The sequence below is a fragment of the Octopus bimaculoides genome, chromosome 8, assembly GCF_046866305.1.
Source record: "Octopus bimaculoides isolate indiv1 chromosome 8, ASM4686630v1, whole genome shotgun sequence".
NCBI classification, from domain to species: Eukaryota; Metazoa; Mollusca; class Cephalopoda; order Octopoda; family Octopodidae; genus Octopus; species Octopus bimaculoides.
The window spans coordinates 6,538,925-6,555,884 of record NC_142935.1 but is presented as its reverse complement, the minus strand read 5'-3'; the positions used below and the strand labels follow the sequence as shown (position 1 = coordinate 6,555,884).

Here is a 16,960-nt window from a genome sequence, read left to right as displayed (position 1 = left end):
AATAAAATTTATTTTATATATGTAAGAAATGTAAGTAACTCTCTGTTTACAAAATTTTAAAACGTTTTATAGAATCATGGTCAAGGTGGCTTCGTCATTTATACGTGCCATTCTTGCTACATGTATCCATCTTTTTTCGAAACATTTGCTAGACAACACTTGCCTCTCTACTCTCACCTTCCTTTTCAAGTGATACTTGAAAAAGTTGATGAGAGATTGACCAGAGAGGAAAGTATTTGTCTCTAATCCTTTCAGACGCGTCCACCAGATGCATTCTTTCGCCATAGCCACAAGTACGATAAATACAGCTCTTCCTTCCCGTTTAAAGGAAGAAGGCGTGACGATATTGACGATAGACTCGGTTGATAAACCGACTCGTCCCACACGCGACAGCAGTCGTTCGACATAAGCCCACAGCTCCGAAATGGTTGGACACTGCACGAGTGCGTGCAGAACGGTTTCATCGCTCTGACCACATCTCGGGCAGGTCGGCCCCGCATTTCGCGAGCCGTGTCTATAGAGCTTATCCCGAACGGGTAGCGCCTCTCGGTAACACTGCCAGGCCAGGGATCTCTGGAAGTTGTCCATAGGTCCCGGCCCGAAAGTCGTCCTGAACAGGCGGGTCAGGTATTCCTCGTCGACGCCCAGGTTCGCCCCGAGATCGTCGTCGTACCTGCCCTCCACTAATCCCCTATAGAATGACTTCGTTGTGATGCAGCCGCTCAAGGTCGCCCCGGGACGGCAAAATTGTTGCAGAGCAACGCGACACTCACGGTGCCATTCGCCATTCCTCGGTCTCTTTTTGATCCACGACTGCAGCTCGGTCATGGAGACGAGCTGCGGGAAAGCGCGTCGCACAAACGGCGACCACACCTGCTCACCGTCGTCTACGTAGAGCCGGAGATGTCGCAGTTTCAGCGCATGTCTGCGCATCATCAACCACGGCATGCCCAGCCCTCCTTTCAGCGGGTGTTGGCAACAAACGGATCGCCTCACCATCGGAACGCTTCCTTTCCACAAAAAGCGGAAGAGGATGCGCTCCATTTCGGTGATGGCGCGATCGGGACAAGGCACGACGGTCAGGCAGTATTCGATGACGGACGCAATGTACGCGTTCGCCACCTCCGCCCGACCTTTTAGGGACAGCTTCCTCTCGGACCATTGCCGGCAGAGAATGGCCACCCTACTCGTCATCTCGTCCCAGTTTTTCTCCGTTTGCAGGTCCGGACCGAACCAGACTCCGAGCAACTTGACCGGACCGTCCGTCCAGCGTCCCACTACTGAGGCGCTGCCGGACGGTATGGGCTTGCTTCTCCAGGTGCCGAGCAGCAAACCCACCGACTTATCCCGGTTGATTTTCGCTCCCGTCACCGCTTCGTAGTCTTTCAGCGTCTCGCCGACAAGCTCGATGTGCTCGTGGCTAGACGCTATGACGGTGACGTCGTCCGCGTATGCCGACACGCTCGTCCCGCACCCCAGTTCTCGCGGGATGCCCTTCAGCGTCGCCAGCTTGCGCAGCAGTGGCTCGAGAGTCAATACGTACAGGAGCGGCGACAGGGGGCATCCCTGACGAACCGAACGTGCAATGTCGAAGGGTCCCGATAGACGTCCATTGACGCGAACAACCGAACGGATGCCTGTGTACAAGGCAGCCATCCAGCCGCGGAAAACGGGACCGAAGCCGGCCTCCAAGTATCGATGGTCTACCCTATCGAAAGCTTTGGATTGATCCAAATTGATCAGAGCCCCACCCATGCCAGGTTCCTTAACTACCCTCTCTATGATGTAGCGCATCAGATGGAGGTTGTCATGGACGCTCCGGCCCGGCACGGCGCACGTCTGCTCTGTGCCGACCAGTTTCTCGATGACAAGCGCCAACCGCTTGGCTAACACCTTGGCCAAAATTTTCATGTCTGCATTGAGCAGAGTGATGGGCCTAAAGTTATCTATGGCGTCCCCCTTGTTTGGATCTTTTTTCAGCAGCGTTACCGCTCCTCGGCTCACAAAACCGGGAATGCTCCCGTTCTGCTGCCAGTTGCAGTACACGGCCGCCAAGATGTCTCCAAACAAGTCTGGCATACAGTTGTAAAGCTCGTAAGGCAGACCATCCAAACCCGGAGATTTGTCCGTCGAGCAACCCGCCATCGCGTCCCTCACCTCCTCCGCCGTGATGACCCCTTCTCAGCACTCCGCCTCTCTTGCCGAGAGTCGTGGCAAGCTGTGCAGGTAGGCACTAAAGTCCACCCTGCCTTCTCGCTCGCCACTCCTCCCGAACAGTCGGGCAAAATGCCGCTGAAACGCCTTGCACATCTTGCTCGGCTCGAGCAATTCGCGCCCCTGTTTGTCTACCAGAGACCGGATGGTGGCTCTGTTACCCCGCTGCGCCTCCGCCACCCGGGCCTCTCGTGCGGCTCCAACACCTTCATTCCTCAGAGCACGCATCCTTGCCCTGACAGAACACCCTTCGTGTTTAGCATTGAAGTGTTGGTCGAGGGCCAACCTCGCCGCTAAAACGTCGGATGCGATGCCACTTCGCAATGCCTCTTCTAACTTTATCACTAATTCCTCTTCTACTCTGTTCCTCTCTACAGCTAATGCCCTGCTATACCTTATTGCTTCCGCCCTTACTGCTCTCTTGAGGGCAAACCACCATTTGTTGTTGACGATGGCTCCCGTCAAAGCCCTCTTTACTAACGTGCTAATCCGGTCTCTGAAAACCTGTCTCGACGGGAAAGACGCGTTTAGTTTCCAGTAACCGGGACCCTGCCTATGTGCCTTATCTAAGTCTAGCTTACACGTCACAAGTTTGTGATCCGTGTAGCTGACTATGTGGAACTGTGGACATCCTAAACTATCTCTATCTCTTGTCCTACACACTATCCTATCTAGATACGATCTCGACGACCCAATGCGGTTGCTCCAAGTCCACGTTGGCACATTTGGGTGGTCGAGTCGGTACTTGTCAGACAACTGGAAGCGTCTGAGCAGGTCTATGAGGCCTTTGCATCCCCTTCTAGTTTTGTCACTCCCCACGTAGTCTAGATGCGTGTCCAAGGTAGCATTCCAATCCCCCACTAAAAGTAAGGGACGAGACGTTCCCAGGAATACTTCTAGACGTCGAAAGAAGTCCGACCGACCTGTTAAAGGAGGCACATAAACTGCCAGCAACCGAAAAGCGCCTCCATCGCTGCCGTCCCCATCTAGGACAACCAGTCTACCCTCCGGGTCCGTAAATATCGTCTTTACTTGGAGATCCAGACTCTTGCGAAAAAGAACCGCCGTGCCACTACCGCCCATCCTCGGCAGACAGGGAGAAAAATAAATGTTAAACTGTCCGCCAAACATGGACTTTAGGGCCCGCGGTTCATGGAGTCTGGTCTCACTAATGGCTATGATATCCAAATTGTGTGACTTGATGTCATTTAAGAGGTACCCTTGTTTCCAAGGTGACCCCAAGCCACGCACGTTCACACAGCCAATCTTCACCATGATTCTATTTATGTGTTTTGGTGGGGTTGTACGTGGGTGGTTGTTGGTTTTGATATCGTTATTTGTGATGTTTGTTTTAGAGTTGATGTAATTCATCAACTCTGTGTTTGTACTGTCTATTGCTGTTAGCATTGTTTTTTTTATATTACTATTGGTGTTAGTAGTATTTTCGGGAGATGTGAATCTCCCTGCTTTGTTTGTGTTTGCATTTTGTTTTGTTTTCTTCTTACTGCGCTTCCTCTTTCCTTTCGTAGCTATTTTCCACTCCTCCCCACTCTCTTCATCGGATGATGGGAGATCTGAGGAGTCAGAAAGAGGAAACGGCAAATTTTGTGCGTCTGTGTGTGTTTCTGTGAGTGTTTGTGTTGCTGTTTTTATTGATGTTGGCTGCTTGTTATTTGTGTGTGGTGTATGTGATATGGGGGAGGGAGAGGCAGTCTTGGAATTTTCTTTTTTTCTTCTGATTTTGCAGTTTCTGTTGTCTTTTCTGTTGTGGTTATTGCTGATATTTCTGTTGTTGTTTTTTGTGTTGCTGGTGGTGTTGGTAGTAAGGTTTTTCTGTTGGGGGTATTTGGTAGTTGCTTCTGCTGTTGTTGTTGTTGTTGTTGTTGTTGTTTTTGTTTAGCGGCCAGAGGGCAGTCCTTTTTCAGATGTGCTTCGCTGTTGCATAGGTAACAGCGAGGTCGCCTGCCCTCTACCACCACATACAGCTTGTGGTCCTCTGCCAATCTAATGTTTGGAGGAATTTTCTGTGAAGCCTCCTCCGTGATGTGGAGAAGGATTTCCAGATTTTTCCCTCCCCAGTTCTTTTCCTCTCCGACCGTAATCTCCAAAATATTTGCCTCCTCCATTTCCAGGCATACGGCCGATATCAGCCATTGGGTGTCCACCACCGGTGGCACATTTTTTATTATAACTTTGGTCACTCTCTGTCCTAGATAACTCGGTATCATTACCAAGTCATCTGTGCGGAGAGAGAGTGTCGAAAATTGTTTAGCTAAATTTTCATCCAGAAATCTCACTTGCACCGTTCCAAATTTTCTTCCCCAGGTGACATGATTTTGATAAGGCCAAATTTTTCTAAGACAAACTTCAATTTTATCTGTGCTAACATTTTCTACACGTCTGGTTTTTGTGTTTACCAGTTTATAAATGATGCACTTTTTGTTTTTCATTTCTATAATATCTTTTGGTATGTTTATTCTGACATCATCTCCTTCTTTCGTAAGAAGGGATTTTGTGTCTTTTATTTGTTTTTGTGTGAATGTCACTATTGTTCTTTTTTCCTTTAGAGCATTTGCGAAATTTGTTTTTGTTGTGCTGGCGGACATGTTCTTCTGGATATTTTTGTTTATGTTGGTGTATGTACTGCCTGGTTCAAAGGTGGTGGTAGTGGCAGCAGAGTTTGTTGAACAGGTGATGGTGTCATTGCTGACGGCCGATAACTTTACGTCCTTGTTGTTGCTGTTGTTGTTGTTGTTGTCGTTGTTGTTGTTGTTGTTGTCGTTGTTGTTGGTGGTGGTGATGATGGCGTCAGCAGCAATGGTGCTTACGTCAGAGACATTTGTGACGGTTTTTACGCATGGTTTTGTAACCTTGGTTACAGTTTTGTTTTTGTTGTTGGTGTTGGTGTTGGTGGTGGTGGTGGTGGTGGTGGTGGTGGTGAGAGGGCTGTTAGTAGCTGTAATCACCGTCTTTGTGACGTTTACAGCAACTGCGTTCCTGTCACTGTGTGAGCACGCGCTATTCTGTTCTTTTTTCTCTTCTGGCATCTGAAGCCTCGGGAAATGCTTGTCAAAAGAACAAGACAAGCGTTCCAAAATTATGTTTCTCGACATTTTTCAAATGTCAAGAAGGAAATTTTTGTATTTTGCTAGGGCCGAAACTGCCCCTGGGGGCCAATTCCTGCCCTTGAAAATACACACAAAGGAAGCCTAGGTGCTTCGCAACAAGATTATTTAAAAATTCCAACAAAAGGTGTACAATAAAAGGTCAAATAAAAGTTTACCTTCGCAGCCGATGTGACAGCACGTCCGTGAGAAGAGATAGATAGATAGATAGATAGATAGATAGATAGATAGATAGATAGATAGATAGATAGATAGCGAAAGCGGGAAATATTTGAAGGCTGCCATAAAAGTAAATGAAAACAGAACGGGTGCTCTAGAAATAAATGTTTTTTTATAAGATCAAAAATATAACTGGATTATAAGTGAGAGATAACATTTCAGTCAAAGCAACCGCCCTTTAGTTCCAGCCCAGCCTCTATGCAGCACAGAAACCTCACAATGTATCAAAGAAAAGGTTTGAAAATCACATCCATCTTGGCCAGCAATTCTAGCGAGTTAGAGGGCTAGATATCTTTAGTGGAAAATGTGCGCTATTCCTTCTTCATAATTTCTTGCAATCTTAATACTGATTAAAATTCGATTTAAAAAAAAAAACTGCTAAGTGCGTAAGTGACCACATGTGCATTAGCCCCACACACGTGTCAGGTTTCAACAAGGTCTGTTTGATAGTCTCGGAGGAGTTAAAGTAACAAATTCACAAACACACAAACTTGTCATTTATTATTATAGATATGTAGGTTTAAAAACAATGAGACAGCAAACGAAGGCAGTCTGAAATTTCTAGTATATTTTATAAGGATCATGGTAGCCTTACAGCTGTTTCAAATATATAAATAATATCTCATCATCAGAGACGATATATGAGAGTTAAATAGAAAGGCATGGTAGATTCAATATATGAAGATATTGTGGAAAGGGAGTGTTATAGGAAGTATAAAGGGAAATATAACAGCATATATCTTTATCGTTATTTTCATTTTTAATTTTATTATTATTCTTTTTCTTTATTTTTATATTTGCTTTCATAGTTTTATTTGCATTTATACTTACTATATTTCTCTTCTTCTAAATTAACATTTTGTATTGATTTCTTCTATTTCCTTCTATTTATTATCTCTGATAATGGCATAACTTTTATATCTATGAAACAGGCAATCACTGTTCACAAAATATCCCAGAAATTTCACATTGCCTTGGTTATGTTTTCTCATTTTGCTTAAACTATACACGCTCATACTCGACCCTTGTTGGACACCTCACACCTGTTATCGAAACAGGAGTCTAACAGAAGTCTTCAGTGGCACTTGCATAGCCTTACCTGCCTTTTGTATGTTCCGGATACCAAATTTTCTCATATATATATATATATATATACAAATACATCTTAGTATGTATATATGTGTGTGTGTGTGTGTGTGTGTGTGTGTGTGTGTGTGTGTGTGTGTGTGTGTGTGTATACTTACATACTTATTATATATACATACATACTTATTATTTTTATTATTACACGAGTGAACGCCCTGCCTCCATTTCCAAGTAATTATATCTCTCTCACTCTATCTAACTATCTATCTATCTATCTATCTATCTCTTTATATATTTATATATATATATATATATGTGTGTGTGTGTGTGTGTGTGTGTGTGTGTGTGCGTATATTTGTATATGCGTAGGTACGTATGTGCATATGTGTGTAAATGTGGGCGTATGTGTGTATGTGTGTGTATATATATATACACATATATATGTATATATATGTGTATATATATGTATATGTGTGTGTATATATATATATGTAATTTTGTATGCATGGATGTATATACATTTATATGTATGTGTTGTCCAACCCACAATCCGGTAGCGTCCAATTCTCTAACGGTTTTTTTTCAAATGAATCACGTCATAACCTTATCCATCTATTGTTTTCATACTCGGTCATAATGTCTTACGTTTAAGATGATTCCCATGCATTCCCTGAAGAGAAGGTTACAATTTTAACATCACAGATCCCTATGGATCACATAGGTTGTAATCCTTTGAAACATATGTAGGAATAAAGTATGCAATTATAACATGCGTTTGCTCCATTCCTTAAATTTATATATATATATATATATATATATATATATATATATATATATGAGAAAGGAGGGAGAGAGAGAACTACCAGATGAAATTGTGTGTATATTTATATAGAAAACATTTTGCAGTGCTCGAAAGATTGCGACATACACTTTTAAATATCTCACCAGGACCGATTCAGCGAGGTAAAGGGTGGCTCTAAAGGGAATCAATATGAGCAGATATGGAGATAATCATGAAAATAAACAGGAAAATAACTCCTTGCTTTTGAACGAATTTCTCACAACAAATACAGAAAACTGATACTTACACGCGAATTAAACACCAGTCCTCTGTATATCAGATACAAGCAATACAGTGCAGTCGTTATTCCCGTAATAACCTGTAGTATGTAGCCTTTCTCATAGACTAATTCATTTTCTATTTCATGAAATATAATACAGCAGATAATAAGGAAGAGTAATACAGTCGTGCCATTACAAAACTGAAACACCGAGTTCATGCCTTTTGTCAATAGGCTCAGTCTAGTATGTTGGTTAATTATTTCATCTAATTTTTCATTGAGATTTATGCGTCCCTGAAAGATTTCTCGTTTGGAATCTTGAATATCCGGTATTGTCTTTCTAACCGTCTCTGATAAATACTCAAATTCTTCTATGAAAATTGATGTCAATGCTTCATACAATTTCTCTAATGGCAAACACAGCATAAAATTCCATATATCTGTCGTGAAATTCAGTATTAGCATAAACGCAAACAACTTATTGTCTCGTGATAATGGAAAAGCTAAGACCTCCATAAAATATTCCGGATCACTTAAAATTATCGGTAAAATAATTTGGAATATAGCGGACATGACAAAATTAGTACATGCATTGATCACAATATTTGATACACCATATTTGTTGTACCTCTTCATTAATATATTACTTGGGCATATCGGAATATAAGTTTGAATATCATCGCTTAAAGCGTTCACGTGAGTTCGTTTCCAGGTATAGATCAATGTAAATATACCTGGGATCATCTTCATCATCAGCATAAAACATTTTCCTAAAATATATTCAGTATTCTTTGATGTATAACTTGCTATCATAAACCATATGAAACGTAAAATATCAAACGCTGGGATTAAATAGATTATAGGGAGGAGGCATAAATACAGAAATCGTGTTTTCACATCAAATTTTTTCCAAATTTCTAAACTCATTTTAGAAGGAATGGAACATACAATTGCAAGACGTCTGAGTTTCTCCAGGTATTCCTTCAAAGGGCAATATTTTACGGTATTTTGAGAGTCGTCGTTCGTTCTCATATGAACTGAATGTGATTCCGGAATTTTGGGGCCCGATTTAGATGCTTCCATGAGTTTCTTAGTTTGTTGATATAACTTGGTATGATATTAGAAAAATTTCTCTCACTGGCTGTTTGCTTCTTTGTAATGTGTTGTGAACTCTTCTCTGCTACATTCATTAATACTAGTGAGTGGATGCACAATTACCATGAATTATAACCACACCTTTATTTATTCTAACACATTCGATCTATGCAGATCATTTCTATTAACTACTGTTTACTCTAAAGTAAACCTGAATGTGGGATCGATATTATCTGTTTCCTTATATCCTGTCTTATCAACTATGTTTCTTTCAGTAAACGAAGCATTTAAAATTTCCTTGTTAAGTCTTACCGACACTCAAGTGTCGGTTTCCCGGATTCATGACGTATATATATTCCGTAACTGAAAGGGTCGTCAGTCCGTCGCAAAATGAAAGGATTTGGCGAGCTGACCTGACTGCAGAGAACTGAAGTAAGGTGTAACTGAGAAATCAGCACACATAAAGCGCAGACATTAAACAAGGGAAAACGAAGAACAGAAACTAAAATGTCAATACTAAAAAGTAAAATTAAAAGGTATAGAGCTATCCTTAGACCTCAAATGTTGAGGCTGGAAAGATATCAAGTCTGTCTGCAATAGGCAGAATTTTCCAGTCCCTCAGAATATATTTAAACATATGCACGCAACCACTGAACATTTCTGACCTGGACTTTAGTAGAGAATTACGAATCTTTGCGTTCTTTCAGCCAAACAAAGTCTACATTTATTCGATCCATGTATTCGGATAAATGTAGATTGTGTTTGGCTGAAAGAGCGCAGATCTTGATCAGATCTAAGACCCCTAACTCTCTATTGATCTCCAGGTCAGAAATGTTCAGTGGTTGTGTGCCTATGTATAAATATATTCTGAAGAATTGGAAAATTCTGCTTATTCCTGTCTGACTTGATATCCTTCCAACATTATCCTTTAAATTCTGAGGAGGATAACTCTTTCACCATTTTACCTTTTACTTTTCATTTTTGACATTTTAATTTCTGTTTTCCGTTTTCCGATGTTTACTGTCTGCGTTTTGTATATGCTGATTTCTAATTTTTTTTCGCGTTCATTCTATTATTCAATTTCTTTACGTCGGTATATGTGGTTTGCGCCTGAAGAATATATTTAAGTTCCCTGAACATATGAAACTATTAGTAGCGCTTTAGTACATGTATTGTAACCTTCAAATAAATAATATATATATATTTATATATATATATATATATATATATATATATATATATATATATATATATATATATGAAAGAAGGTTTGAAAATGCACTTATTTTTTTTAAATATTTATTTACTTAACCGGTTTCACTTTTTTAGAAAAAGATTATCAAAAGTCTTTGAGAATAATAAAAAATGTTAAAAAACAGTTTGAGTATTAAAATGCATATATACATTCTTTGATGATAAAATATATTTAAAGTATAAAGCTTTGTATGAACTTTGTAGTGTTACATACTGATTGTCACACATTCTCTGATATTAAGGTGAAATTGTTAAAAACAGTGTATACACAAGAGAAAAAGGCCAGGTCAGTTCCTCCTCAATTTTATTCGATTGTCAAAGAATATGTATAAGAATATGTATATGTATTTTTCCATATGTGTATTTTCATACACTGTTTTTAACACTGTTTTTAACAATTTCACCTTAATATCAGAGAATGTGTGACAATCAGTATGTAACACTACAAAGTTCATACAAAGCTTTATACTTTAAATATATTTTATCATCAAAGAATGTATATATGCATTTTAATACTCAAACTGTTTTTTAACATTTTTTATTATTCTCAAAGACTTTTGATAATTTTTTTCTAAAAAAGTGAAACCGGTTAAGTAAATAAATATTTTTTTTAAATAAGTGCATTTTCAAACCTTCTTTCATATATATTTCCACTCGTACGGTATTCTACAACTTTACTTTATTATATATATATATATATATATATATATATATATATATATATATATATATATGCATGCGTACATACATACATATATATATATATATATATATATATATATATATATATATATATATATATATATATATATATATACATATATACATACATTTATGTATATGTCTATATACATATATATATAAATATATATATATGTATAGGTATAAATTGCATATATACAAGTAATGGTATTTGTTTAAAAACATTAACATGCACACGCGCTTCATGCATTGTCTGTAGATATGCTAATTCTGCAAATGATCACTCAATCTTTTACGATGTGAATCTTTTTTATGGTGATTTCTAACACGCGGGGAATACTCAATTTACAATATTGAAAATGTACTTGTATTTTAAATTAATTGTAGGTTATAAGATTGATTTTTGTTCGAAATTGAAGTTAATAAATTGATGGTCTATCTGACGATGTCTACATTTCTTTTCTTTGCTAATACATACGTATATATACTTTACTTGATGCTTCATATGTTTCATTTATTTCACGTTTCTAATATGTCTATACACAAGTTTCTAATTTGTCTATAAAAACAAAAGTGGAAAATGCACAGTTTTCATAGTTTTAATATATTTTAAATGAAAGTATATTGTGGTTGTCAAACCGTTTCGCTTTCGTTAATGTCATTGAAATTATTGTAATTTCATATTTCTTTAAAATATTTTAGTCTATGTTCTTCTATGAAAGAAAAATAGATTAAACCCTGAGAAAATACGAAATTACAATAATTTCAAAATCATGATTACCAAAAGCGAAACCGGTCGACAACGACAACACTCTTTCATTTGAAAATATACTAAAACTACGTAAACTCTGTGCATTTTCCTTTCTTTATATATATATATATATATATATATATATATATATATAACAGACGAAGATAGATTATATATATAAATATAAATATATATATATTTACATATATATATATGTATATAAAACGGAGAAAGACGCTTACTAATTACGTATGTAACAATTACTAAAAGTACTAAGAGAAAGATGTTATTAAAGAGTTGACCGTCTGGAAATATTTTTATAAATTCATGTTCTAAGAAATTTTTATAATTTGGATTTCTCAAGTTTATTGAATTTTTTAAACTCCAATTTCTCGCAAATCTAAATATTCACTGCGTCCAATTCATCGCAAATTTAAATATTCATTGCATTCAGTGCAGAGTATTCCATTTTCATTTGCAAGGTCTCTCACTTTCTCTTTTGAGTTTTAATTCGCTAATAATGTACACAAAATGTAACAACATTATATATTGAATGAAAATGTTTGAAGTTACCCGTATAATTTTGAGAATGTGGAATAGCTATGAGGAAAAGAGTCTAGAGATGTTGGCATATTACTTTTACAAATCCAGGAGAAAAACAAAAAAGTTACAGACAAGTGCTCGAAACTTGCACCTTAATCACAATATCCAAATACAACTTCAATTGTGAGCCATACACACATTCTCTCTCTCGCTCACACACACACACCAATACACACTCACGCACACACATATGCCACAAGTTGCATCTGTACAGGTAATGTCGATCAAATGGAGGGATGGAGCTTATATCTACACAAACATTTGATCACTATAGACAAGTAATCTGTGTGTCTGTTCGGTAAGAAATTGTTCTCCCCTCATACGTCGTTTAATGACGGGATAATCCATCATATATATATATATATATATATATATATATATATATATATATATATATATATATATATGTTTCTTTCTGTGTCCCTTTCTGTGGAAGAGCGTAGACTCGAAACGTTAAAGACTTTTTCCATTCCCTAGCATTATACTAATACATCTGTTTGTTTTCTACACCACCGTTCTTCGTCTTTTGTTTTTTGTGAATTTTCCCTATATATATATATGTACATATGTACAGCGTGTGTTTATGTATATATATATATATATATATATATATACGCATGCATATACGAACACATATATTGATATGCATGTGTATGCTTATCTGTATGGCTTTGGCTGTGCGCAGCATGTGTGTCTTTGAGGTTTTGTTGTTTTGGCGGAAGTGTATTTCACTCTTTGTGTAAGCTGCCAGAATATATTTTGATTAGAAACACACTTCAAGTATAACTTTAACTTGCTGCTTTGCTCAATGAAAAAAACTTAGCTAGGCGTGGTGGTTTCAAATAAGTGTAGATATCATTCCAACTAACACCAGTAAACGAATATGATACTGAATTTTTGGATTTAAACAACACTTACGAACGAAGCAGCAAATTAGAAAAGCAAATATTTATATTCAAATTAACCTGAAGATCTTTGTACATTAACAGGAAACAACTTGATGCTATTCCCATTGCGAAAATCATTTGAAGTAAATATCATTTTTATTTTATTAATACACTGGAGATTCCATGTGCAAAGACGAAACAGGAGAAATGTAATGGCGGCCGTAACATGAGATGTTTTGTTCATAATCTCATGTAATCAACATTGTCTGCCTAGCTGCTTAATTATCTTATTCAATATATCAATGCAAGGACTTTTGTTGGGGGATATGTTTGTATGATCGTCTTGTTTACCCGGTAAATTATACTGCAGTTTCTTTGATAAATATTCAAACTCATCTATCATAATTAACAGAAATCCAACGAGTACTATATAATTTGATATGATAAGACTTGTCACCCATAAATTTATCATGCATTAATTACTAAACTAATTAACATCAATTCGCTCTCACGTAATATCTGGAAAGCCATGACATGAAAGAAGAAATCCGGATCTACAAGTGTCAAACTTAAAGCAACCTGGATCTCAGCAATCGCCACCACAGTATAACATATGTTATATACGACATAACATGTACACTAGGTGTGGTACATAGCCATATCTTGAGCAATTTGGTTTCTAGGAATGTGGTTACCGAATTCATGGATTAATTGGCAGGTATGAGATCTGTTTCAAAACATATTTATGAAAATTAAACATGGTTATATCTTTAGCAAAAGAAGAACGCTTTTCCCAAAGAGCGACTCAAGGTTTTCTTTAGAATAAATCATTATGATAAACGAAGCAAGCACATAATATTAAGCATAGAAATTGAATACATAAATGGGATTAAAATATAAATTATTCGTCACTTTAATCCATAATCTTTCCATTGTTCTATAATTATCCCATGAGAAAAGAATCTTGTAAGCGAAAGATGTTTAACTTTTAGCAGGAATGAATATAATATTTTTTATTACATTTGATTTAGATTGATCGGTATTTATATTGAAAGAGACACATATTTCGCCAGTAGTATTATGACGATTCCATGTTAGAAAATAATATAAAAATATGTATGACAAAGTGACCCTCTGATATGCTATTAGTTACATGACGAAAAATCATACATGAACAAATATAACTTTTCATAACTTAATGTTAAGCACACCCAAGGAACGAATATGCTGTAATGATTTTTTCACAAGTTATTAATGAACATTTATAGAATTAGCAAGAGTTTAAAGTAATGAGTTCACAAAGAGTTGATTTGAAGAGCAATGGATACATAATTGTGATGTGAGAAACATTTGAAATCAATACCATATATATATATATATATATATATATATATATATATATATATATATATACATATTAAGCAAATTGTTTATATCCAGTTTAAAGAAAAAAAAGAAAACGGAGATAAGGAAGTTCACATTTATTTATCATTAACAAATTGATCATCTTCGCTTCTTACAGCCCTTTAATTACAAATTAATACATTATATTTTCATTTATGTGACATGAGCATAATTTCATTAGAGGAAAAAAAAGAAATAGCCTTGAGATGTTATATGTGAACCTAACAATTCATTTCAGCCGTCTGCTGAAATGAATTGTTAGGTCCACATATACCATCTCAAGGTGACATCTTTTTTTTTTTTTTATTCTCTGATGGAATTATGGTCATGTCACAGAAATGCAAGTTAAAGCACTAATTTGTAATTAAATTATTGTGTATTAATTGAAAGGGCTGTAAGACGCGAAGATGACTAATATATTAATAAAAAATAGTGAACTTCCTTCTCTCCATTACTTTTTCTGCTTTTAACTCTGTGTGTGTGTATATATATATATATATATATATATATATATATATATATATATATCAACTCTTGTGTTACTTTTCAACCTTCTACATACTTATTAATACATGCATGCATACATAAACACAAACATACATAAATACATAGATACATACATACATACATATGTGGAAAGATCGGAACTTACAACCCTTAATTCTCTAACAATGAACGAGACAGAGGGATAAAGAGATGCTATAAGGGGAATCGAAGTGAGCAGATATGGAGATGATCGTGGAAATAGACGGGAAATAACACCTTTGTTTTCAATGAATTATGCATTAAAAATACAGAAAACAGATACTTACAGACGAATTAAACACCAGTCCTCTGTAGATCAGATATAAAAAATATAGTCCAGACGTTGTTCCTGAAACAATTTGTAGTACGGTGCCTTTCTGATTGACTAAGTTATTTGCTATTTCATATGCTATGATACACCAGTTAAGACTGAATACTAATACCATCAACCCATTAAAATGCTGAAATAGCGAGTTAATTCCTTTTGTCAAATGACTCAGTCTAGTATGTTGCTTAATTATTTGTGTTAATATTTCATTAAGATTTATATGTCTCTGAGAGATTCTTCTATTCGAATGTTGAATTTCCTGTATGGACTCTTTAAGTTTATCTGATAAATAATTAAATTCTTTTATGAATATTGATGTTAATGCATCATATAATCTGTCAGATGACAAAATAAGGATTGCATTCCATATATCTGTCGAGAAATTTAATATCAACATAAACCCAAAAAACTTATTTTCTCGTGATAATGGAAATCCTAACGCTTCCATAAAATATTCTGGATCAACTAAAGTTGTCGGTAAAATAATTTGGAATATAGCGGCTATGATAAAATAACAATATATATTAATTAAAACAGTACATGCTCCAAATTTGTTGTACCGTTTCATCAATATATTATTTGGGCATATTGGAATATAAGTTTGAAAATCATCGATTAATCCGTAGATGTGATTGCGTTTCCAGATAACGATCAGTGATAATATACTTGGGAATATCTTCATCATGAGCATATAAGATTCCCCTAATATACTTTTATTATTGTTTGATGTATAACTTGCTACAATAAACCATATAAAGCGTAAAATATCAAGTGTGGAGATTAGATAGAGTAAAGGGAGACATAAATACAGAATTCGTGTTTTCATATCAGATCTTTTCCACATTTCTAAACTCATTTTAGAAGGAATAGAACTTATAATTGCAAGACGTCTGATTTTCTCCAGGTATTCATTGAAGGTGCTCTCACTTACGGTTTTTGGAGAGTTGCCGTCCATTCTTATATGAACTGAATATGATTCTGATATTTTGGCGCCTGATTCAGATGAGTCCATCAGTTACTTAGATTTTGATATAATTGCAAAGATATTAGAATAATCAAATTCACCTGAATGCAAAACTGACCAGAATATTAATATTTATATCTTTGTTTAGTGTTTCTCGCTTGCTGCTAGCTTCTTTGTCATCGTTTTACAACACACTGTAATGCATTCATTAATATATTATATGTGATTGGGTGTACAGTTATCATAAAATATAACCACGCCTTTATTGTAACATATTAAATGTATGCAGTCAATTTCTGTTAACTACTGAATGTAGTAAACCTGAATGTAGAATCGATATTATCTGTTAGTAACTATTTGCTTATATTATGTCTGATCAATAATGCTTCTTTCTGGAAATGAAAGATTTAACGTTAAATCTGTCGAGCCATACTGACCCATAAGTGCCGGTTTCCAGGATTCATGGCGGATATATGTTCCCTAACTGGACGCGACGTCACTCCGTCGCAGGATTACACATTCTTGCCGGCTGAACTGACTTGAGAGACGTGAAATGAGGTGTTTTGTTGAAGAAAACAATGCCAACATACAAATAAAATCATCCTCTGACAGTTCCTACCTTTCCCTACCCCTCGTTCCGCGTGTATGCTTATATATATATATATATATATATATATATATACTGTGCATAATTCCCTATATATATTTACACACTCACACTCACACAGACACACAGACACAC

The 16,960-nt window shown here is 36.5% G+C and overlaps 2 protein-coding genes across 3 annotated transcripts in view; both read right to left on the bottom strand.

The window, feature by feature from the left end:
• The window catches only part of LOC106880487 (uncharacterized), a 127,472-nt gene that overhangs the window by 97,537 nt on the left and 12,975 nt on the right, over positions 1-16,960 (bottom strand). The window contains exon 1 of one of the 2 annotated variants that reach the window (XM_089356050.1): positions 15,214-16,355. The exons of the other annotated variant lie outside the window; for it this stretch is intronic. Coding sequence (XP_089212176.1) covers positions 15,214-16,266 — 1,053 coding nt within the window. The 5' untranslated portion in view covers positions 16,267-16,355. Of the gene's footprint in view, positions 1-15,213; positions 16,356-16,960 lie in introns of those variants that run through there. 2 annotated transcript variants of the gene reach the window in all.
• On the bottom strand, positions 7,499-9,428 carry LOC149134302 (uncharacterized). Its single transcript, XM_089355942.1, has one exon. It carries the CDS (start codon positions 8,786-8,788, stop codon positions 7,703-7,705), a length of 1,086 nt encoding a protein of 361 aa, XP_089212068.1. The 5' UTR covers positions 8,789-9,428; the 3' UTR covers positions 7,499-7,702.

Bases quoted from the DNA above. Each gene is read 5' to 3' on its own strand.
- LOC149134302 (XM_089355942.1), bottom strand. From the start codon at position 8,788: ATGGAAGCATCTAAATCGGGCCCCAAAATTCCGGAATCACATTCAGTT.